The 25,649-nt window shown below is 38.0% G+C and overlaps 1 protein-coding gene across 1 annotated transcript in view; it reads right to left on the reverse strand.

Annotated features, from left to right (window-relative positions):
• Nucleotides 1-379: 379 nt before the first annotated feature.
• GAREM1 (GRB2 associated regulator of MAPK1 subtype 1) overlaps nt 380-25,649 on the reverse strand; it is a gene marked incomplete at its 3' end in the record, with an annotated part of 74,382 nt that continues 49,112 nt past the window's right edge. Inside the window, exons 3-6 of the mRNA XM_081322781.1 lie at nt 14,856-14,986; nt 5,866-7,038; nt 3,602-3,768; nt 380-1,289 (exon numbers count right to left, since the gene is read on the reverse strand). Of these exons, the coding sequence (XP_081178907.1) occupies nt 380-1,289; nt 3,602-3,768; nt 5,866-7,038; nt 14,856-14,986 (2,381 nt within the window). The remainder of the gene's footprint in view (nt 1,290-3,601; nt 3,769-5,865; nt 7,039-14,855; nt 14,987-25,649) is intronic.

Consider the following 25,649-nt stretch of genomic DNA (forward strand, 5'->3'; position numbering starts at 1 on the left):
ATGCAATAATAATAATAAAAAAATAAACTGATTTGTGCACCAGTTTTGCTAACCCATAGTAATAAATATGTCTCACTAGACTACATGAGAACAAATTAATTCCCTTTAATGTCCACTATTTAGCAGCTCTTGAATGTTCAGGGATGCAAAAGGCACACCTTTATCCTTCTATTATGTACAAAAGTGTTTGCTTAACACCCAAAATTATCTGCATAGTAATTACTGTTTTTCTCCTACTATTTACGGAAGGAAGGAAGGAAGGAAGGAAGGAAGGAAGGAAGGAAGGAAGGAAGGAAGGACTTAGTGCAATAAAAAATTAAAAATGGTAGATTGTGAGTTAGTTTCAGCATACTTCTACATTTTGTTGAACTGGTCAGCACTACATTTTAGGTCTCCAGCCATTAATAAATTGCAATATTTTTTTAACTTGTAGTTTGCTGAGTTTAAAGTCCTCAGAAAGGATCTCTTCATTGAGCTGGACAAGCAAGTTGCCATCAATTTTTTCAGTAACAAAAAGTGTTATGACATCTTCAGATAAGCCTATAAATCGCAGAGACTTAGATACTTCTTCAATGGAAAGCCCAGACAGATCTATGGGTGGCTGCCATGGTGATCCATCACCACAAGATCTTGGTGCTAACTGAAGATGAAGGGGTGATGAGAAAGAATAAGAAACTGAGAAGAGGTCTTGCACGCTTTTTTTACCCAGATACTGGTCTTCAGAAAGGTCTGGAGAACTCCTGAGAGGATCTTCCTCAGCACCATCTATTCTGAGAGACCCGGGACACAAGTCGAGCCCTGGCTTCTCCTCTACCATCTTTGGTGCACGAGGGGGTAAGGCAGGGCAAGAAAGTGACTGCAATGTACCACTTACTGCCAAACTTTTTTCATCGGTATATTCAAGGGAGTAACTTGCTGACTTTGGGCAACTGGGCATGGTGCATTCTACTTCAGTCGTAGCTGGCGGCACATCCCCTGCAGAGACTTCATTTCTGTCAAAATTGAATGTAAAAGGTGCTGGACAGCTTCTCTTTGGTGTGTTGGGAGTCTTCTGCCTTGGATAGCTATAACTTCTGCTTGGATCCAACAGAAACTCACTCCTAGTAAGGTCTTCAGCAGCTCCAGAAAAATGATTTGGCCATGAAAGTCTAGAGAACAAAGCATCAGCAGACGGGCTTCCCAAAGGCAATTTGTTGTTAACTTCTTGCAGGTCCCTTTCCCCCATAACACATGGATAACAAGTTACAGGAATAACCTCGGAAAAGTTTTCAGCATCTCCTTCTGTGGCGCTGCTTTGAGATAATTAAAAAAGAAGAGACAGAATTAGTATATAACTTTTGTAGTTAGTAATAGTCACTTTACAATTCTGTTATTTTATATATAAAATAGCACTGGATTAATGTAAAACAGTATCTATACAGTGCTTCCATTATATTTATATTTATATATTTATATTTTATTACATTTATATACCGCCCTTTCCCGAAGGACTCAGGGCGGTTTACAGGGTGATTAAAAAACCAAGATACAAAAGTTAAAAACAAATTTAAAAAAAAATTATATTTGTCCCTGCATAAATAAAACCCCAGTTAAAATTAAGATTAATCCTCAGCCTGGGCCAGAGAGCTCGAAGAGCCAGGTCTTCAGGTCCCGGTGGAATGAACGGAGGTCGGGGGCAGTCCTCAGCTCCACTGGCAGCTGGAGACATTTTATGCAGACATTTTTTCAGAGAGGACTAATTTAACAACTTTTCCCAGCGAAGTCAACTTTCCTTGGAAGTATTTTCCTTTTATTAGTATTAAGGTTGCATATGGTGGACAAATATTTGTCAAATATGCAATCCATTTTATAAAAAAGTTTAATCATCATCCATACTCAAGTCCACTAGACTGCATAGTTTTCTGCAATCTAATAATTACACCCTCAGAGGTTACAATGACATCTATTTCTGTGTAAGTGAAAGTCTATACTTGAATAGATAAATTCCATTTATATCCCGCCCTTCTCCGAAGACTCAGGGCGGCTTACAAGCTTAGCAGTAGCCTTCATTCTATGTATATGCCTGCTTATTAGGGCTTTCGGGCCCCCCCAAGCGGCATTATAAAAAGTCAGCTTATTGCCCCCAACAATCTGGGTCCTCATTTTACCAACCTCGGAAGGATGGAAGGCTGAGTCAACCTTGAGCCTGGTGGGACTCGAACCTGCACTAATTGCAGGCAGCTGATGTTACTTAAGGAGGCATTAGCCCACTGCTCCACCAAGGCTCTCTATTACAGTTCCACAAGCCAATAAGGTTAAGGTCCATGGCACTACATATTATGATTATGGTTCTTTGCATAGTTAGCCATATGTTCAGATAAGATTTGGCATTTTTGTCTGCCTATCAATTCCTTCCCAAGGCCCTATTATTATTATTATTATTATTATTATTATTATTATTATTATTATTATTATTATTATTATTATTATTATTATATTTGTCACCTGTCTTGCCACGGGGCTACTTTAGGTGGCTCAAAACAATAAAAAACCCCCAAAGAAATGAAGTCAAAATCCTTTTTCCAACAAGCTGCTTACAAGTAATCCTTGACATACAACTGTAATGGACTCTCATCATTATGGTCACATGTCATAATGATCCTAAAACAGGTCAGATAAATGATCCACTTGCCAAACTATGCAACTCAATCTTGCTTGTACTGAGAAGAGGTAGCTCTCCAAGATCTTAATCAGGAGTCTTTTCTCAATGCTGCTGCCTGTGATTCTTATCAGTGTCAATACCAAGAATGGAGTTCACAAAATATATGGTTTCCATCACTGTGCTCTTGCATTTTTCTTCATATATTTATAACCATAAGATACCCACTAATATGTGAATTAATCAGTACAAATCTCAAATTTGTCCTTTGTTTCATGAGGTCTTTCTTTAATGAATCAAAACAAGTTGAACAGGCTTCACCCCATGAATCTGTGTTCTCTTACACAAGCACCGATGTCTGGTTCCTCATTGCTTAGGTTTCATCATTACAAAAAATTCTTCTTTGGTGTTTTGATTGTTGATCTTGCTGCCTTATTACAAATAATCCAAAGATCTAGAAATAGATTCCAATCTATCCTCTGGCTGCTACAGGTAAAAATTGGCAATAGTACTCCATCATTATTTTTATCTTTAGGATAAAATGAGAAATATAACCTACTAATAATATAAAGAGCCAGAATATATAATTGCTACAATTGTTTTATCTATTTAGATTTAGCATATGCATTTTGCATGACTCTGTTAACAAATTTGGGAGGATATGAACAAAGAACTGGATTCAATGATCTAATGGCTCCTTCCAACTCTCTGATTCTTTATTTCTCAGTTATTGCAATCATCCATTTTCTATTAATTATTTGTTACCCCAATTATCTTCTATTTCTGAATGTGCAGGGGGAGAATTCTGTTTGCTTCTCTTCCCAGCAGCAATCCTGTGAACTAGCTTAGGCTGAGAGATAATGAGCTCCACTGTCAGGTGGGATTTACACTTTGCTTTCTCAGCCCAGCACTTGAACCATACATCATTGGACTGACTTTGAAAAGAAAGTACTTAATACTTACATATTATGCAGTCCTGATGAATAGTATGAAAGTGTTGGACTAGGAGAACGAGTTTGCTGCCGCACAGGTTTGCTGATCCGTGGAGGAATAGAAGGGCTAGTAGATGTTGGCTTTGAGTTGCGTGGTGGGACAGGAGGAGCATTCAGGAGTCTACATTCCTCTCTGACCTGAAATCATGCACAATTGTGAGGTAGCACATCATGCAGGTAATTGAGTGTCTTGAAAACTAATAATATTATTAGGGATGAAACAAGAATAAAGTAATAATTATTGTCACTGTGTGTTGGGGGGAGAGAGCACGGGGGGAGGCTCAGCTAATCTCAATGTACACATGTTGTACTTTGACAATAAAGGTTTGTCTGTCTGTCTGTCTGTCTGTCTGTCTGTCTGTCTGTCTATCTATCTATCTATCTATCTATCTATCTATCTATCTATCTATCTATCTATCTATCTATCTATCTATCTAAGGACCCTTAGAGAAAGAGTTTCTAAAGCAAAAGTGGAATGTGAGAACTTGCTGCTCATATTCTTAGACAACCCATTATTTTATTTATAAAATTTATTTCCAGCCCATCTCATATCCATGACTGTGGGCCGTTTACAGTATAAAAAACACCAAGAAACATAATCATCCATTTTAAAAACATAGCAGATAAAAACATCAATAGATAAAATCGTGGACACGAGATGGCACAGAAGGGAGCAGGACACATGGGGTAGTGGGGTGGTGGTAGAGATCAACCCCCTCCAATATGTAGCTCCAGTAGGTAGGGGGTAAGGGTCATACCAGATCAGTAACCTTTGCAGAAATTGAGAAACTAGTTGAATAACGCGGCTAAACATAGAGGAGACTGATCTGAATCCCCAGGGTTATGGAACAAGACAGACAAGAAAGCCCTTCAAGGCCAACCCTCCCATCAGACAGATAGGAAGTGGCACTACGGTATCAGCAGCAGCCTTCAACTGGTGATTCTGACCTTCAAGGGCCAGTTCTTCTTTTGGAGGACACAACTGAGTGTTCCTGTGCTGCCCTTCTTTAATTAGCACATGCCCTTTGAATTTATGATGCCAGACGTTAACAAATTAATTGCCCTGCCAGATTTCGATTTGCACCCTCACTAAATCCAAGTTACCCAAATGATGATCTTTCCACTGAAAATGTAAAACGTTCTGTCCTTCTATTCTTTTTTTTTTTTTAGCAAATCCAGAATTATCTTTTAAAAATGAGGATTTTACAAGTTACTTATGTACCACCAGCAGAGGGCAGATGGTAGCCGGTGAAAGATGACTGGTTAAAAAAGCTGGTACAAATGCTATTCTCACCAGCATGTTGCTCCAATGAACGAACTATTTACAACTCTTGAAGGAGAGATTTCAACAAAATACAGAACTGCTCTCTCCTCTTTAAAAATAAATTGTGGAATTTTACCTTCGAAGACATTTCACGGTTTTCTCTCATAAGAAAAGGAAGTAATTCAGAAAGTATTTAAAAGCATACATTAATTGATTTAGGTCCTTCAGATGAAAAATTGAAATATCTAGATATATTTCAGATGGATTTCAGGTTTCATTCTAGAACAGAAACTTCCTGGATGATGAATGAACCAGTTTTGCTCAGATGAAATCCACTGTAGACAACTGCTACCTGCTGTACATAGGGCTATTTTTAAAACAGTTCTGAAACTGTAATTGACCCCCCCCCCCCGAATAATGATTAGATTAGTAATTAAAACTAGGTAGTTTGACATATTTCACTGAGGTTTTGACACCTGCAGTGCTTCCAATCCTGTTACTAGGAGCCAATTTAAAATGCCAGTTTTAAAGTTTTAGTCCTAAATATACTAAAACCTACTAATATAAAAATGCCTTCAACCCAATGGATCTACCTAAAACTTACATTCTTTTTCAGAAATCATATTCTGAGGGCCACCAGGCAATTATATGCGGGTGCAATTTGTGCTGAGAAGTATTTCCACATCGCCACACAAATCACCACAAAGCAGGCTCGAATAGCAGCTCTTACCTATGTTTGGTTGAATTCATTTGTCTTCTGCCAGTGACGCTCCTTAAGCGTCTCTTGATCCGCTTCATCTCTCCCAGTTCCTCCATAAACCATGGGGAATGACGAGATTGACGGGTTGAGAGAGGCCGACTGGGCGCAATCCTATCCAGATTACTTCACCCCCTTATGAAAAACGAGTGTTCCATATATATGGTAGGAACTTCACCCATCTTGGGGATTAAGCAGAACGCTAGAAACTTACCGCTTCTGATTTAGGAGGCACAGGTGGTGGAGGTAGGGAAACATCTGAGGATTTTGCTGTTGCTACTAAAGATCCAGGTGCTGGCAAAGAAGCTGTATCACCCTTGGACCGGAAAGAACTCCTGTAGTTGTCACATTTGTTCTTTTCGCTCTGTGAGCGAGTAAGAGGCTGATCATTCACTTTCCCACCCCCTTTGTCCAACCATAGTTCTTCATATGGAAGTTCCAGTTTAGGAGGTAAACAGACTGTTTCTTCACTAATTTCAGGGAAAGGGTAGTTACAGCTCCCATCCCTAGAATCTTGCAAAGCATCATGAGAAGATAAAGCCCACTCATTGCACAAGTCTCTGCAATCATGAAGGTTCACCTCACTATTTCCATGGAGGTTGTTTCCATAAACACAGACTGAGAGACGGTGGAAAGACTGGGTCAACTCATCCCGTGCATAACTGAGAGAGTTTGGCACATGGTTGTGGCTGGTGGGTCGACTTTTTTGTGGGCTTTTGCAGTCTTCATTCCAGTCAGCTTTTACATCTCTCACAGCACGAGAATATTCATCAATATCAAACTGCTCTTGGCAGAGGCCAAACCAGTGCTTCACAAAGCCTTCATGCCATGCTTCTCCTTTCACAAGACTTTCTGGAAGGGTAAACTTTGGAAGAGCTAAATGCAAAGGAAAGTGCATTGGAATAATTTTATTACTATGTAGTGCGCAGCAAACCACAACTGTCTTGGTTTGAATATTAACAAACTTGTAACGGTGCCCTTCACGGACAAAATGCAAGTCATAAGGATTCCGTGGGGGAGGGCTTGGCACGTTCACATTCACTGGGAGCCGTGTCTTCTCCACAATGTTTCTAATGGTATGCTCCCCTTCTTGCATTTGCAGCTCTAAGGGACTACGTGTGCTGAATCTTCCTTTACACTGGAAAGGCAGGCTAATACTCTCGTTGGTCCGATGGTTCATGCAAATCAAGCAAGGCATTTTGCCTTTGCCCAATTTGCTAATGGAATTGAGTTTTCCAATTTTTTTGAAGATCGTATTGAGCCGTGACTTTTCCTTTGAAGATTTTGCATATAGGATTTCTGCTTGTCCCATTAATGTGAGCTCATCTCCTGTGCAAAGGGTAATATTATAAAGCTCTGTGTCTTCATTGCATTCACCTGAAGCCACCTAGAAAACACAGCATACAAAATTAAAATAGCATATCAAGCTCCAAACTTAGAGGATGAATCCAACTAATCTGAACAGTAGAATTTGTACAACCTCTTCTGCCTGGTATTCTATATGTTAGACTATAACACTATACATTCAGGGCATAAATAGTATTAAAGTGAGAAAGACTGTTCTAGAATGTCCACATGACTGATCACCCTACTTTCTTTTGTTAAAGAAGCTGTATATCAAAGAATAACACAATATTAAGAATTTATCAGACAAAAATAAGTAATCTATGCCACAAAGCTTAAGAACAGCAAATGTTTAAACTGTATAGAAACCTACAACCTTATGCAATTAGGCTTGCTCATGAGCACTGAGGTGTAATTATAGATACTTTGCTATTCTACTATAGTTTAATGCTATATTTAACTACCTGTAATTTGTTGCAGTATAGTTATTCCTTCCCCCCTTTCACTCTTTCTTCTGTATTTAAAAATAAAAGAAAGCATGAATATGGTTATCTAGAAATTTGAACTTTCAGTTACCAATAGCTCCAGCCAGCAAGGCTAGTGAATTTAGATTGCAGAAACTGTGGACTATAGCATCAGGGACCGGTTCCATGGAGAGAGGTTTTTCCACGGACCAGAGGTGCATGGTTTTGTGTGCTGTCTGCATTTTGCAGATGGGGCTTTGCTTGTTTGTGCAGACCGGTTGCTGGCATGTTGCGATCTGGTACTGGTCCATGGACCAGAGGTTGGGGACCCCTAGACTATAGCATCTGACAAGCAACATATATCTAACTCTTGACAGAAAGAAATATAGAACCATTATTGTACCTGGTAGATTCCTATTTCAGGAAGTACAGTCCAGTGACTGAAAATCTCTCTCTCTCTCTCTTGAAATTAAATACTAATATATTCTACAAATCACCTCAATGACCATAGAGTTCTATAGAGACTATTTTTGTTTCTCAGCTTAGAAAACAGAGCACTACTAGAGTGATAAAAATATTGGCCAGTTTACTGTGTAGCTGATCATCCAGATATAATTGCTTCTTATTTCATGAAAATAGCCAGCTGGCAAATTCTGAAGTAAGAATATTACGTGATCAAAAGTAAATAATGCCTAGTACTCAAATTAGATTGCCTAATCTATATCATCACAGTTCATATTTGCAGCGAAGAATAAAAATTAACATTTTTCTTTCTGATCTGCAGTGTTAATTTAAAAAGTTAGCAAATGCTAAAACTTAATCTGTGAAGTAAGGACATGCCATAATTCTGCACATAAATGTATTGGCTTTTAAAATCAAATATTTTACCACATATACATTTTGGTAACTGAGTTATGTTAGCATTCCAATCTAAGATTCAGGCTAAGAAAGAACCACCCCTTCCAGTCACACTGGAAATTGCACAAAGCGAATGCAAAAGTGGAACAAATCTAACAGGCATGCCTGGGCATCTTCAATATTCACATATACACCATATATAATGGTAACTCCTTCGACAGAATCTGGGAAAGTCTACAGCCTTTTCATTATGACTTTAGGACACCAAAAGCATCATCATATATCCCTTGTCTTTTGAAAAATAATTTCTGGATGTTAACATTCACTGACCTATAATTTATTTATTTATTTGTTTGTTTTGTGTATGGCATGAAAGACATGGATTGCAGCAGTAAAGATGTATAGAAAGAACATAATAGCATGATACACAAGATGGAGAGGTATGGTTAATTTTGTAAGGTATAAGAAATTCAAGAAGTTATATATTAAATTACAAATTACATTTTAAAATGCATTGGTTCATAAAGATAAAATTAGTATTCTATTTATTAATATCTAGGTCACTTATCCAATTAAGCCTCGTAGTTTTAAGTGCAAGAGGTCTACTTGTCCTCCTGTATAAGCTCTCAGAGGTCAGTTAATCAATATGATCCAGTGTCTGCTGGGGAGCCCCACAATCACATTCAGAGGAAGACACTCTGCCCCATTTAAATGGAGAGTCTTGACAGATACCATCTAAGCTGTGAACCCTATTTAGGGTTTTCCAGCACTAGCGGGTAGAATAAAAACTGACCTATATAATGACCTAATAGAAAAAATAAGCAAACATATAAGGAAATCCTATTCATAAACTTATTCAGAAGAAAAACCCACTGGGATTTTACTCCAGATAAATGCTTTAGCATTGCTACCTTAATTTATTATTTACTTTTTTGTATAAAAATATGAAAACAAAAAGTAATCAGTAATATGTTTAGCAAAAGATCCATTGTAATGTGAACATTGGAAAGGAAATAATGCTTCAAACTGAACTTTGTTATGTACAGCTTATCAAGCTAATAGCACAGTTGCAGAATTTCCTGAGAGGAAGTTATTCCAGTGGTGTGTTATCTCAATACAGTTAATCCAGGAAACAATAAAAATCTAATTGAACATGATCGTTGTTCAAAATTCAGACCTAAAGGCAAAAAAATATAATTCATCATGAATATTAACAACTATCTTATCAAATAAGATCTTCCTCCACTGCCCCCATTAAAGATCTTTACTCTTGTGACGTGACTTCTTCAACAACAATTTGCATATCATATGGGGAATTCTAAGTACGTTATCATAGCTATGAAGAACAAGTATGTGTATTTTATTTTATAAAACATTTGCTTAATGCTTCCCTAAAAACATTACACTATATATTTTTTTAAACAACAGTGAAATTACCTACTTTTAATTTTGATGAAAAAAGTGATAAGAACTTTTCTGAAAAGGAGGCAGAACACTTTAATAATAAAAAGCAAACATGGGAAACAGCAATTCTTGGTGTGTATGATCCACACAAAACTCTTGCCCCCCAAATATTTTATATTTTTCTTGCCATATTGGACAGCTTCTAGTCCCTTGTTTTCTAAAAATGTTTAGTAAAAGAGTTTAATAATGAACTAGGATTGTGTACCCTTGCTATTTTGCAAGTTTGTGGCAATAAAATAATGGTTTGGTTAATTGAAGGTATTTGCCTCTAGGGACTTGAAAGTTTAAGTTAACTATTATATGAGCTCATCTTTACTTTACTTTAACTGGAACAGAGACTTGTTGAAGAATTATCTTCTAAATTAGAATACTGAAGTGATCTTCTTAGGCAGTAAAACGAAGCGTAATGGATTTTCTCATTAACTGAAATGATACTGTAATATTATTCAAGTCCATAATTCCTACTGTCTAGCTTCTGATTTGGACGCTTATAGAAAAGCAAGTATGAAAAGACTGTGGCTCTCCAGGTACTGCTGGACTATACCTAGGAATGTAAAACAATTTGCCTGTGAGTGGATTTGAGAGTTAACTCCAAGAAGATCCATGACAAGACAAACATGAGTCATACATGAATTCAAGCTAACATTAATCTTTCAAGAAAACAAATACTGTGCAGAGGAGTAGGGGAATTGTATTTTTAAAAAATGTACAAGGTAATTTTGAGATATCTTTCATCATCTGTACTTAAAGCAGTGCCAAATTATTTGTGGAGAAGCCTCTCCCATATTCCAGATTCTATCTCCACCTTCCTCTGTCACTTAGAACAATTCAGTAAGTCTGCTTTAAGTGTGGTATTTTCTTTCTCTGAAGCTTCCTCTGCTTCATCTTTTTTCAAATGTCTCAAACTTCCCACCAGGTAAGAAAGATCTCGGTATATTTCAATATGGCATCCAAGTATCATCCATAAAATTTGTTACACTTGAAGAGAAACCTTGACTCTCTCATCCTTTGACTTTTTCATGTAGCTAATGTCCTGACAGTCTCTGTAGGTAATTCTAAATACTATCTTCCTGCAAAGGACTTGCTATCTTGCCAGATTTAATGTTGCTTTCATTTATATCCTTTGCTCTTTTGATAGTCATATCTAAGCAAGCATTTTTAGAATCAGTACATCCGATCAAAATGGAGTAATGTGCTAGCTAAGGAAAGTTAACTTTCTGTTTCTTCAGCTTCCAATCACCATCACCAATCACCATCAGTGATTCCCAGGATGATTTAGTGTGTTTAGTTGGGCACACTTTTAGTGTTACATCTTACCATTTGCCTTTCTTCAGCTATTTCAGTGAATTGGAAAATAGCCATTTCTTCTTTTACTTTTGGGTGTGTGTGTGTGTGTGTGTGTGTGTGTGTGTGATGGCCTCACGAGGTCGATGGATCGTTAAGGTGCTTCCAAGTGAAAGGCAGAACGCAGAGATGCAATCATATGAAGCTTTATTCAATGATAGATTAGAGAGAAAGAATTACTTGGCATGGAGGCATCCATGCCTGCGTGAGAGAACAGAGAGCAAGCAAGCATAGCATAGCTAGAACTAGACTAGAACAAAGAGCAGCCCCTTGAGCAGAGGTATTTATGGGGGGGTCTCAGCCCCTCCCTAACCATAAAACTCTCTCGCCAATGGGGCTGCAGGGGCCGGGGACCCCTGACCCACCAGTGGAAGCAAAGAAGCCTCTTTGCTCCCATCTGATGACCTTTTTGGGTAAGTGCCATGGCTGGCACAAAACATCTAACAATTTGTGTGTGTGTATGTGTGTGTATGATACCATGTTTTCTGGCCAGAGTTTTTTGGGCATTTATTTTATTTATCAAATTAATCATTTTATCTATTTGGTAAAGATTCTTAAATAATTTTGGGATAAATGATTAAATATCCGTGTCAATTAATCTGCTAGCGTTAATAAATCTGTTAGTGTTCCAGAAGGTAGATTGGGATCTAGTGTAAGAATATTGGGCAATTTTTAGTAAAATGGTGAAGGATTTCAGACTGCCAACTGCTTAATAATAGAAATGATAAAATAGCTCCTTTGCCATCTCAGACTATGCAGCAGAACAAAAGGAAGTCTAGGGAACCAGGAATGGATTTTTATATGCATGAAACTCAGTGAAATACTGTATTCAAAACTAACTGTTAGGTTCCTAGGTTTTTCATTCTAAGTGTAACCTGATCCTTGTTTGTGGAACTTGAGTCTAGTAAGACGATAAAAGACTTCACAAGCTTGAAGCAATCCCACTACTGCAGAAATATACCCATCCTGGTCTACATAACTTCCTGGAAAGCATGTCCAGATATGAAAAACCCATTATCCCTTAATTAGAAACCCTATTGTTTTTAAGCAGTAGAAACTGGAGTGTTCAAACAAAGCCTTCTTTTACTGACCAAGTTGGAGACTGCATTTAGTATTGTATGTGTACATTTGCTATCCTCATCTACTGAACCAAGACAGGTTTTCTGCAATTCACAGGAGACTCAAAACAAGGAAAGGCAGACAAGCATATGACTATGCTGATTTGAAGCTAAATTGATAGGGTTAAATATTTGCAGAAAGAATAAAAAATAGTTCATGCAGTGCTGAAGTTCAGTATAATTCAGTGAAATCAGCTTATAATAGATAAGAAGATTAACAATAAGCATTTTTCATGTAAACTATTTACTTCATGCTAACTTAAGTTGTTTTAATTGTGATTTAACAGTTATTTTTACTGTCACTGTAGTATTATAAACCACTTTGGCTAAAAATCAGAATGAGATGCATAATCACTGCTTACCAAATTCAGTATACTACTTAAATTTTAATTTTATTTTAGACTCATTGTTCTTTTTAACACAGTAATGTTTAATCAACATAAACATTTATGTTTTATATTTTGGTCTCTAATCTTGATACACTTTTTAAATATCTTCAAATCAACAGGCTCAAAATTCTCCACCTGATTCAACCAATGCGACTGTAATTTAAATCCATTTTACTAGAACACGATAGTGTTCTAGAACTCAGTGCTCAGCTGCTTATGGCTTTGATTTTTTTTATTTTAAAAAAACTGGTTTAGAAATAATGTGAGACAATTTCTGGAGAATCTGTCTTACATGAATTATGAATTTTGACACTTAAGCAAACCTTCGAATTTAGAGACAAAATTTCTCCATGTAGCAAAATGATGATGTGAAACAAAAAGATCATCTTGTGATTTCCACGAAATACTTTGCTGGTTAGGTAGTTAGATGCTTATTGTATTTTATTCCATATAGTTTGTTAGCTTATTTGCCATAAATGACATGCTTAGACACTGAACCTATTAGAACAATTAAGGCAACACCCATATACTTACTTGAGGTTTTTTTTTCTGATTACTTTGTTTTAATCTCTGCATTCCCTGCCATCCACTTCCTAAATTTTTGTGCCATTATTGTTACATTATTAATATTCAGTTTGAAAATATTCATAGAATTAAGTGATTTACCGATTTTATATTCTGTATTAGCCATTCATACTTAGTCGGTTAGTCATTTTTTTATCATTATATATAGTTTTTGGTATAACAAATAGGTAGAACAGTATACCAATTGCAGAGATTTATATAGCATTAAATTCATAGCTGATTTTGTAATTCCAGTTATGTTTATAATCTTAAAGGTATTATTAAGTTTTAAAATCTGTTCTAGTAACTTAAATTTTAGTTTTTAGTTTAGTTTTACTTATGGTATGTACATTAGACTAGCGGCCCCCAACCGTTTGGGCATCAGGGACCGGTTTGTGGAGAGAGGTTTTTCTGCAGACCGGAGGGGGCATAGTTTTGCATGCTGCCTGCATCCTGTGGATGGGCTTTGCTAGTTTGCATGGACCGGTTTCTGGCATGCTGTGGCCCGGTGCCGGTGCACAGACTGGGGGTTGGGGACTAGACTGGATTAGACTATTGGCATAAGGGGATGGGTTTAGTCCTGAATGTAAATTTTGTTGGTCGGTGACCTTAATAATGATAATGCTTCAATAAACACAATATCTGGTATATCTCATAGTTGCTACAGTTAAAAAAAACCAGACAACTGAAGCAAGATATGAAAACTGTTTTTTTTATTTTTATTCAAAATCATATGTAGAAAACTGAAGAATAGAATCTCTGAAGAACAGGGATTAATCAATTCTATACTACAATCAATATCATTATTTTCCCCATTATTTAGAATCTGTTGCTTTTGAAGCCCATCTTCAGTGGCCGTTGACACATTGAGTAGAACTTTTATAAAATAAGAAAGTTGCTAAGGCTTTTATGAAGTGGGCAGTTATATTAGTTGTTAAAATAAATTAATAAAATAATGTTTTATGTCCCTAAAATCTCCCTTACACTTGGGAATTATATTTCTCTTTCTCAGTGGAAATCACTGAAGTCTGTTAAATGTACCAAGTTCATACTATCCTACAAGACTTGTAGTAGAAAGGGGCACATTCTGTAGAAACTGTACCCGTGAATTTGTGAGTAGTTGTCTTATTTCATATTATTTAATTTTTGCACTTAAACCTAAAGGAGCTCTTTTTGTTTCTATATATACCATTTTTTATTCCCTATAGATTTAAAATCAATGCATTATTATTTTGCTGTTCTAGAAATATTGATTATTCTGTCATCTGAGTAGAAAAATAGATATTATATCTATTGTCTATCTGATCTAAGACATAGTGTAGAGCGAGTGAAACAGCTGCTCCTTTACCAAATAAAATCTAAGGGGTCAGAGGTGAAGAAGGGGATGTACAACAGAAGAAGCTGTGTTTAAAATTTGGAACCAATAATCTAGTTGAGCACTGGAAAAGAACATTGTTGGTTGGAGATGATTCCCTCCTTGAAAAGGTCTTCGTATCTTGCAAAATTAATAACCCTCAAATTGAGACTGAGCAAAACAGATTAAGACAAAACAACAAACCCAAATTACTTTTTGCATAATATATTGCTCAACTGCAATGTTAAAAAAATGGCTTAACCATAAACCATTTAACTTGGGATAAACATTTGTTTAGGGGCTACCTTAACGTTGAATGTTATTTCCTCCATGACGTAAACTCGTTCAGGAAATGCTTTAGCCACCTCCTCCACACTGTTAAAATACTGCACTGGCTCCTTAATATCACGGTCTTGTTCCAGCAGCTTAAACTGCCCTGAAAACAGATGATAAATAGACGAGCAGTAAGATATTTATATTGGATTGCAGTTTCTGTGGCAACTGCTAACGCACTCCCTTTCCATTTAAATTGGTCAGTTTCCTCCAATTATTAACAGTTAAGTAATGGAAGAAAAGATTGCACACATTTTTACAAACCTGAAAAGGAAAGAGCTACCAAGCTTGGCTAAACCGGAATTAGAAGAATGTGTGGGGGCTGATGTGAGATTTAATAGAATTTACAGGCAGGCTTTCTGGAAGTGAACTGAAAGTATTAACACATTCTCAGGATGGAACTTCACACAGGCTTCTGTATACTTAGAACTTTTTTCATCACGTTATATACTGTGTTTTTAAAAACAAGAATTCATTTTGTAGAAAAAGTTTCACGTGAAAAAGGAAGCAATTATATATGTTTAATAACTAAACAACATATGTTGACCAGCTAATAAAGGAAGTTTCCAAAAACCCTTTTACAGACATACACAAAAGTTCCTATGCTTTTCTCTTTTGGTAGAATTCCTTATGTTGATTCTGGCTTGACTAGAGAAAGGAACATTCCAGAAGAAAATGGGGATGTTCCACCCCCCCCCCCATATATATATAATTTCTGCATTATAAAAACATTCCAATTTTAATAAAAGGCTCACAACATAGATTCAGTGGCAAATCTCATCTCCCTTGATAATTAGTATGTGCCATGTGTCTATGAGTCTTGGTAACATGGTTTTTAGGGAAAGTAAACATTTATTAGATAAGGATAAATAAGTGATAGACAAGGATTTATTTATTACATGTATTTATTTCAGTGGAATGCACTGAATTGCATATCTATTAGTTATTTAAAGCATATCTGCATGTGCTAATAGTGCACAATTGTTTATTTGGGCGACGGTCTCATCACATCAGAAAAAAAGCTCAGATGTGCTTATGCAGTTAGTATACAATACTAGTATTTCTTAAAGGCATCTTGTCTGAAATGCATGTTTAAAATGTTACATACATACATATATATCCATACACAGATACTATTCCATTTTTGGATAAGCAACAGTATAAAGGCACAAAAAAGAAGTATGAAATAGTAAGTGAAAATAATGAATGTGATCAGAAACATGCCCAACACTAATCTTCAGCAAGATAATCCATTATCTCTTTCCAAACCTTTTTGTCTTTGCAACTATGTTTGATTCCATACCCATCGGCCTTTGGTTCTTTAAACTTCTTACCTGTCTCTTTTTCAGGATCAAATCTGTACATTAAGGTTTTAAAGTCCCTAAAACTGTTGACTCTGTTAAGCTTTAAACATTTAATTTCATTTTATACAAATATGTTTGACAGAATATATCGACAGAGGTCGATATACGCCTGTTTTCATATGCTTTCAAATGTACTGAAAGTTCTAATTTCTTTCAGTTCTAAGTAGCCTTTCCATACCATGCTGTTCTTGCTACTTGGTCAATTATATTTATATAATGAGAAAAGTGGAAGAATGAACACCACCCTTTAAATTGCCATTCATATTCAACACTTTCAGTATCTGTCGATTATAGATCACAGATAAATCACCTTTCATATCTTTTCAACTTTAAAATCCGTTGTTTGGCCATGCTAGTTGGGGTGCATGAGCACTATAGTTCAAATTTCCTACAGTGATTTTTTTTTTTAAAAGCAATGTTGTTAATATTTTGGGAAACATATGGAAAACAGCAAAATGGATTGACTTATTTAACCTTGGATTGTAACAGACTATATTGAGTTGTGTTGGGAGTCTCCCGATACTCCCACGTTACACCTCTGCTCCGTGAGCTGCATTGGTTGCCAGTTGCCTTCCGGGTGAGATTCAAGGTACTAGTAATGGTGTTCAAAGCCCTACATGGCAGGGGTCCGGAGTACCTTAGGGAACACCTGCTGCCGGCATCAACTTCCCTCCGCCCTGTGCGTTCCCACAGAGAGGGCCTCCTCAGGGTGCCACCGGTCAGAGAATGTCGACTGGTAGCCCCCAGGGGGGGATCCTTCTCTGTGGGCGCCCCGGAACTATGGAATCAGCTACCGGTTGAGCTCCGGACGGCGCCCGATCTTCGCTCCTTTCGCCGCGACCTAAAAACATACTTTTTTGAACAAGCTGGCCTGGCCTGATGAGGGGATTGGGGGGGTTGTTATTGTTATTTTATTGGGGTTTTAAGATGTATTTTAGTATATGGGCATGTATTTAATCATTTTCTTAACTTTTGTAATCCTGTATTTTTATTCTTGCCCTGTTCACCGCCCTGAGTCCTTCGGGAGAAGGGCGGTATAGAAATATTATTAAATTAAATTAAATTAAATTAAAATATTCATTGTATGCTTACTGCTCTGGTGATTCTGCATCATTATATACCGGTAGCTATACAAAGCTTAGTATCTCAGTCAATAACAACATCCTGCTTTACTGCATTATGGAGGCCTGAAAATCTTTGGCTCATGGCAGAAGTATTACATCTGGCATTGAAAAACAGAGATCAAACAAGTTGTGTTCACCCTTTCTTAAGAGTAATATTTGGATTTTTTTTAAAGAAGCTGGAAATGGTTACAGCTGTTCTGTATACTAATATCAAGCTATATAAAGATATGATATTAGAGGGGAATTGGCAGAACACTCCCACTCTCAGCATTTCTTATTCTTTGGTTGAAAAGGCTTGCTGAGTGGTCTCCTTCTTTAATTGAATGACTTGGTTCATTCATCATAAAGCTGCTTATTGAGCATTATTCCTTGTTTCTCCAGTCTTGATTCTGGTCCATGTTAAACAGACTGTGGTAGATGTGTAGGATGGTACATAGTAAAAAAATTCCATCTGACAGGACAATTATGTAAACATTTCTGCTTCTGCTTGGAACTTTGAACAGAACAAACAAGCCTTGAAAGAAACAGTGCTTTCAGAAAGCAATATTTTTGAACACGTACAAAGATCAATTCCATGTAAAAGACTTTTCTTGTTTCATGGGGAGGAAGCTTTTAAGTTTATAGAAATGGAGAAGTTTAAAGCCAAGAAAGAGTTTATTTATATAGACTTTAGCAATATAATGTATATTCATCCCAAATGACAATGTGGGCTAACTACGCAGAATCTAGCATTTCAAAATGAAAAAAACCCTTTCCTATTATTGAAGACAACGTATTTTCAACGTATGGTTTGTGGCTTATTGTACATTTCACTTGCATTTGTACAAATTTCACATTAAAACAATTTTGACACATCTGCCATCAGAATGATTATTATTATTGTTGTTGTTATATTATTATTGTATTCATTATTTATTAAATTTATTGAATTTATTTGCCTCCCTTCTTGTTTTGAGGAGACACTGGGAGGCTTACAGCATAAAAACATTAAAATATCAGAGATAAATATTCCTAACACAATAAAATGAAAGTAAAATCACAGTACTAAGATGGGAAAGGATGGGGTCAGATGGGGGGGAGGGAGGTGGGATTGGCTCTTAATTAGCAATAGCACTTAGACTTATATACCCCTTCACAGTGCTTTACAGCCCTGTGTAAGTGGTTTACAGAGTCGGCATATTGCCCCCAACAATTACTGACCTCAGAAAGATGGAAGGCTGAGTCAATCTTGAGCTGGTGAGAATCGAACTGCTGGCAGTCGGCAGAATTAGCCTACAATACTGCATTCTAATCACTGCGCCACCATAGGTTTAATTAATCAAACACCTCTAGTGTGATACTCCCCCATTGGGACCCCAAGCCATCTGGCAGAGACAGGTCTTAAGGCTCTTGCAGAAGGTCAGAAGGATGGGAACCAATCTTGCCTCAGGGAGTAAGATGTTCCGAAGGGCAGGGGCCATGGCAGGGAAGGGTCTTCGCCTGGACCCCCAGCCAAAATTCTTTGATCAACAGAATCTGCAGTATGCTCTTCCTGCCCGCACAGGTGTGGCAGGCCAGTCCAATTGGGTTGAGACGGTTCCTCAAATAACCTGGACTCATGCCATGCCGGACTTTAAAGGTAAACCAACCGAATTGCATTTGGAAGCAAATTGGAAACCAGTGCAGCTCACAGGCCAGTGGTATAATATGGATGACTCTAGGGGCCCTAAGTACTGCCCACACCGCCACATTCTGCACCAACTGTAGCCTCCAAATGCTTTTCAAGAGTAGCTCCATGTAAAGCTCATTGCAGTAGTTCAAAAATACGATGACTAGGGCTTGATTGATTGAGCACAGGGACTCCTGATCCTGGAAAGGTTGTAACTAGCCCATAAAATGAAGATCTGCAAAGGGTCTCCTAGCTGCACCTGCCACCTGCTCTTTGAGCAGGAGCTGTCAGTCCAGAAGAACCCCCAAGTTGTGGACCAAATCTGTCTGGGGTAATGCCACCCCATCCAGAATCAAGAATGTCAAAGCCCTGGGTCTTGAAGTTCCATGACCGAAATCCACTTGGTTTTGCCAGGGTTTCAGCTTCATTCAAGCCCCCACAACTTCCAGGAATCATGAGAAAGGCAGCCATAGCATTTCTTGGATCCCTGCAGTGGAGATATGTATAAAGTTGAGTATCATCAGAATACTGATGATATCTCAACCCATGGTAGTGAATGATCTCACACAGAGACTTCAAGTAGATGTTAAAAAGAAGTGGAGAGAGTACCAAGCCCTGGGGCACACCACAAAGAAGTGGGTATGAGTTGGATCTCTCACTCCTGATTGGGACCAGCCTCGGAGAAAGGAATCAAATTAGTGCAAAATTGCACCACCCATCCTGAAACCCTGAGACTGTCCCAAAAGGATACCATGGTCAATGGTACTTGTTAGGCATATGGTGTTAGCCTACAATGTTGGGTTGAAAATATATTAACCATAATGCTATGGCTTTAAGAAGTTAATTGGCCAATGGGTGTGTAAGTGTTCTCATGGCCATAAGAGGAAGCTAGGAACGTAGCTTCTTTCTCTCTCTGAATTCACTGATCTCTACTGTTACTGTTTTTTGCTCTGCTGTTGGTTTACTACTGTTGTAAACTTGAACTGTGTATTGACCTCTGGACCGGTAAGAAGACTTTGTAGTTTGGATTACTCCTTGGACTGTTGCTATTGTGTATGACTTGGACTGTTTATTTTTGACTGTGCATTTTTGTTCTTACACCACCTCAAAAGTAAACTACTTTTTGCTTTTAGAACTCAGTGTATTTCTGTGTGTGATTTTTACTGCTCTCAGTGCCCTTCCTTGTCTGTGCAACTCTTTGGTAGCACAAGGAGACCTCTGCACAACAAATTCCTTAACACTGGTTATGGGCCCAGGCCTGTACTGAGTGTTAGTACACACAGTATTCCTAGCTGAGTTTGTGTTAGCTTTTTGGTGTAAAATGGCACAGGAGTCAGGCATCTCCTGGATAACCCGGTTGGATGGGACAAACTATGTTTCCTGGTCCACGAAATGCTGCTTGCTTTTGCGCAAGGAAGGACTATGGGCTGTTGTAAATAACCCACCAGATACTACTGCTTGGGATCCAGATGACGAAGAGGATGCAAAGAAGTTAGACAACTTTAAACGAAGCAATGAGAAAGCTCTTTGCATTATTGGACTAACACTGAATGACCAGCAGCTTGTCCATATTCGTGGTGAGGAGTCTGCTGCTAGGTGTTGGGATATTTTGCGAAGGCTTTATGTTCGAGACAGTGTGGGTGCACATATACACCTTACACGTAAGCTGTTTAGGGCTCGTCTGCAGAAGAATGGAGATATGCTGACCCATTTAAATTACATGAAGGCAACTTTTCAAGAGCTTCATGAAAAGGAGCTGATTTTTTCAGAGTTGCATCAGGTCTACATTATTCTGTCATCTTTGGATGAGAGTTATGATGAGTATGTTTCTTCTTTGGAAGTCCTGACCAGAGAGGAACTGACATTGACTAACATTACTGGGAGACTGCTGGAAGAGTCCAGAAGAAGGCGTGACAGAGACCAGCTGAGAGAGACACAGCCACGAGAGAAGCAGCAATTCACCACTGCTTACAACGTCAAGAAATGTTATTCTTGTGGGGCTAGAGGGCATATAGCCAAATTCTGTAGAAAGGGTAAAAAACAGAATGTGAATAGCAGTGGGAAGGCTAAGAAGGGCATTGGTTTGGCTATTTCTGGTGAATCAACATCCAGAAATAATGAATTGTGGGTTGTTGATAGTGGGGCTTCACAATGCATTACTAAAGTGAAAAAGAGGTTTGTTAATATGAAAAACAGCAACCAATATGTTTCACTGGCCAACGGTTGGAAGATGAAGGCCTCTGGTGAAGGTAATTCCTATTGTCCATGCATTGATGAACAGTTACCTATGTTATATATACCTAAACTAAGATTCAACCTGTTATCTGTAAGGGAATTGGTTAAAGTTGGGTTTGTGGTAACATTCAGAGGGGAGCAATGCACTATTGAGAGGAATGGAACCTGTGTAACTGCTAATTTGAAAAATGGTTTATTCGTTCTCACAAGTAACCAGGTTAGTACAGTTAAAGCTAACTCAATATGTGAGAACAAGAAGCCACATGATGAATGTATACATTTATTGCATAGGCGGTTAGGGCATGTAAACTTTAACTCACTACGTAAAACAGTGGAATTAGTAGAGGGAGTTAAACTGAAGCCATGTAGTAAGTATTTGAATTGCAATGCCTGTAAGCAGGAAAAGAGTAAGGCAACTCCTGCAAACAGGATAAACAGCTTCAAAACAACTGTTCCTTTGGAAGTTGTGTTTACTGATTTAATTGGACCCATGAAACCAAGTTTAGGAGGGTCATGTTATGTTTTAAGTATATTGGACCACTACTCTAGATATGGTTTTTGTTATCTGCTTAAGTCAAAGGCAGACACTTTCCAACAATTTGCAAACTGGCTGAAGTTCGTGGAGAGAAAAACAAAGAGAAAGGTTCAGTGTATAATTACTGATAATGGTACTGAATTTACAAATAAGCGTTTTGTTGATATGTTACAATCAGCTGGTATTGAGCATAAACGTTCAGCCCCATATAGGCCTCAACATAATGCTTTTGTTGAGAGACGTGGGCAAACGTTACAAGCCATGATTAGAACTATGTTAAGAGATTCTGGCTTAACAGATAGACTGTGGGGGGAGGCAGCAAAATGTGCAAACCATGTTCTGAATTTAGTTGTTAATACTTCTACTGGTAAAATACCATATACAATATGGCATGGTAGAAGACCAAACCTTGATTACCTGCACACGTTTGGCACCCCAGCTTGGGTCCACATTCCTGCACAACTCAGGAGTAAAGGCCAACATAGGGCTAGGCAATTATACTTCGTAGGTTACGAAGCTAACCACAGATCCTATCGTTTCTGGGAACGAGGCACAACTAATGTATATAACAGTGCGAGTGCAAAATTCCTTAAGCACGTTGGTTGGGATAGGTTAGAGCAAGAAGCTGTTAATACTGATCCTCTAGTGTTTGAGGACTCCTCTGATAACGTAACTAGTAATGATAATACATCTCCTGTAAATATAAAAGATGAAGAGGAGATAGGGGAGATAATAGATGAATCAGAGGAAGGAAAGGAGTCAGAAACTCAAAACTGTAATTTCTTGGCGTTCAACGCGTATCAGACGTCCACCTGATCGCTATGAAGCAAGTATAGTATGTCAAGTTAGTGTAGAGCCTTCTAACTATGATGAGATCAGGATGTATCCTGAAAAAGAACAGGCATCATGGAAAGCTGCAATGAACAGGGAGTTGAAGTCTTTGCAGAATCTTAAGGTTTATCAGAAAGCAAAACTGCCACCTGGTGAGCAAGCTATAGGTTGTAAATGGATATATAAAATAAAGAAGGGAGTAGATGGAACTATAACCCATAAGGCACGTTTGGTTGCACAAGGTTTTGCCCAAACTACTGAGGATTATGACGAAGTGTTTGCACCCAGTCTAAGGGCAACTACTTTAAGAGCAGCTTTAGTATGGGCAGCTAAAAACCAATATATGGTTAACCATGTAGATGTTGAAACTGCATATCTACATGCTCCATTGCAACATACTATTTATTTAAGACTACCACCAGGATTGACCAGTGATAGAGACCATGATTGTTGGGAGTTAAAGAAAAGCCTCTATGGATTGAAACAATCAGGCTATGAGTGGAACAAATGTATAGTAAATGAGTTGAGTGCATTAGGTTTTGTAGCCAGTAATGCTGATCCTTGTTTGTTTAGAAGAGAACACAATGGAGCATTATCTTTTCTCTTATTATTCACAGATGATATTGCAATAATAACAAAAACTGAGTTAGAAGCACAAACTATCATTTCAAGATTGCAAAATAAATTCACAATTAGAAATCTTGGAGAAATTAGCCACTATTTGGGGTTAGATATTGTGAAAACAAATAGGGGTTTTAAGGTGTCACAAGCCAGTAAAATATCTCAGTTATTAAAGAGATACAATATGGAAATGTGTAAACCAGCTAAAACTCCGATGGCTATGGATTTTAAGGACACTAATGTTGAGAGTCCTGTATTTGATAAGACTATGTACCAATCTTTGATAGGAAGTCTTATGTATCTGAGTAATTGGACTAGACCTGATATTTCTTACTGTGTAAACCAATTGGCTAGGTACAACAATGAACCAACTGTTAGACACTGGCAATCAGCTAAACGAGTATTAAGGTATTTGAAACAGACTATTCACTACTCGTTATATCTAGAGCCAAATCGTGAGTTAATCCTTACTGCATATGCAGATGCGAGTTTTGCCTCTGATACAAACACTCGTAAATCTACCTCAGGGTTGGCTATAATGTTGGGTGATTCTTTGATTGGATGGAAGTCCATTAGGCAAAAACACATAAGCTTGTCTACAATGGAGGCTGAATTTTCATGTCTATCAGTGTTATGTACAGAACTGCTAGTGTACAAACAACTATTGTTAGATATGGGTTTAAATGTAAATGATCCATTTATTGTGTATGAGGACAATCAAGCTGCGATAAAGATGGCTAATAATGCTGCAGTAAGAACAAGATCTAAACATACTGATCTTCGTTATTTAAATGTCAGACAATGTGTCAAAGATAAATTAATACAGTTAGAGTATTGTCCATCTGATGTAAATATTGCAGACCATTTTACGAAGGTACAAAGTGCTGTGAAACACAATGCTAATTGTGAAAGAATGTGCATAAGATTGTAAGAGTTATATATTATTCTACCCAAAGGGGAGAATGTTAGGCATATGGTGTTAGCCTACAATGTTGGGTTGAAAATATATTAACCATAATGCTATGGCTTTAAGAAGTTAATTGGCCAATGGGTGTGTAAGTGTTCTCATGGCCATAAGAGGAAGCTAGGAACGTAGCTTCTTTCTCTCTTTGAATTCACTGATCTCTACTGTTACTGTTTTTTGCTCTGCTGTTGGTTTACTACTGTTGTAAACTTGAACTGTGTATTGACCTCTGGACCGGTAAGAAGACTTTGTAGTTTGGATTACTCCTTGGACTGTTGCTATTGTGTATGACTTGGACTGTTTATTTTTGACTGTGCATTTTTGTTCTTACACCACCTCAAAAGTAAACTACTTTTTGCTTTTAGAACTCAGTGTATTTCTGTGTGTGATTTTTACTGCTCTCAGTGCCCTTCCTTGTCTGTGCAACTCTTTGGTAGCACAAGGAGACCTCTGCACAACAAATTCCTTAACAGTACTGAAGATCACTGAGTGGTCAAGGAGAGCAAATCTGGTTGCACAGGGATCATTAAGTGTGACCAATGCCATTTCTCACCCATAACCAGGCCTGAATCTGACTCAAAAAGGTCCAGGTAATCCGTTTCATCCATCCCTCTGAAGCTGTCAAGCAGCCTTCCCTAAAAAGGGAAGATGAGAAACTGGATAAAAGTTGTCCAGGCAGGTGAAATCCAATGACAGTTTTTTAAAGCAAGGTGCTAACTAGGGCCTTCTTAAAGGGCCTCACTAATGTCCCATCCTGCAATAGGGAGTTTATCTCTTCTTACATCCACCTGATAGTTATCATCCTGGAGGCTTTCATCAACCAGGTAGGACAAGGATCTAATTGGCTGATGGCTCCACTGCGAGCATTGAGGACCCTGTCCACTTCCTCATGTCCAACAGGATTGAACTGTTTCCAGATAACCAGGCAAGACCTTTTCCTGGGCATCTCACATGGACCTGTTCCATATATGGGTTCAAACTGAGAACGAATGCAAGAGACTTTATTTATTTTTATTTTATTTTATTGAATTTGTATACCGTCCTATTCCCGTAGGACTCAGGGCGGTTTACAGGGCAGTTAAAACCATGAAATACAAAAAATTAAAATCAATTAAAACAATTAAATTAAATTCAAGCCCCAAGAGTAAATCTAAAACCCAGTTAAATTAACAACCCCACAGTCTGGATCAAACAGATCAAAGAGCCAAGTTTTCAGGTCCCGGCGAAATGAGCGAAGGTCGGGGGCAGTCCTAAGTTCCGTGGGTAGTTGGTTCCATAGGGCAGGCGCACCAACAGAGAACGCCCTTCCCCTGGGAATAACCCGCTGGCATTCATTAACTGGCAGTACCCTGAGAAGGCCCTCCCTGTGGGGGCGCACAGGACGATGGGAAGATGATGCCGGCAGCAGGTGTTCCCTTAGATAGCCCAGACCCAAGCCATTTAG

This window comes from Vipera berus (genome assembly GCF_964194415.1).
Source record: "Vipera berus genome assembly, chromosome: 3".
NCBI classification, from domain to species: domain Eukaryota; kingdom Metazoa; phylum Chordata; class Lepidosauria; order Squamata; family Viperidae; genus Vipera; species Vipera berus.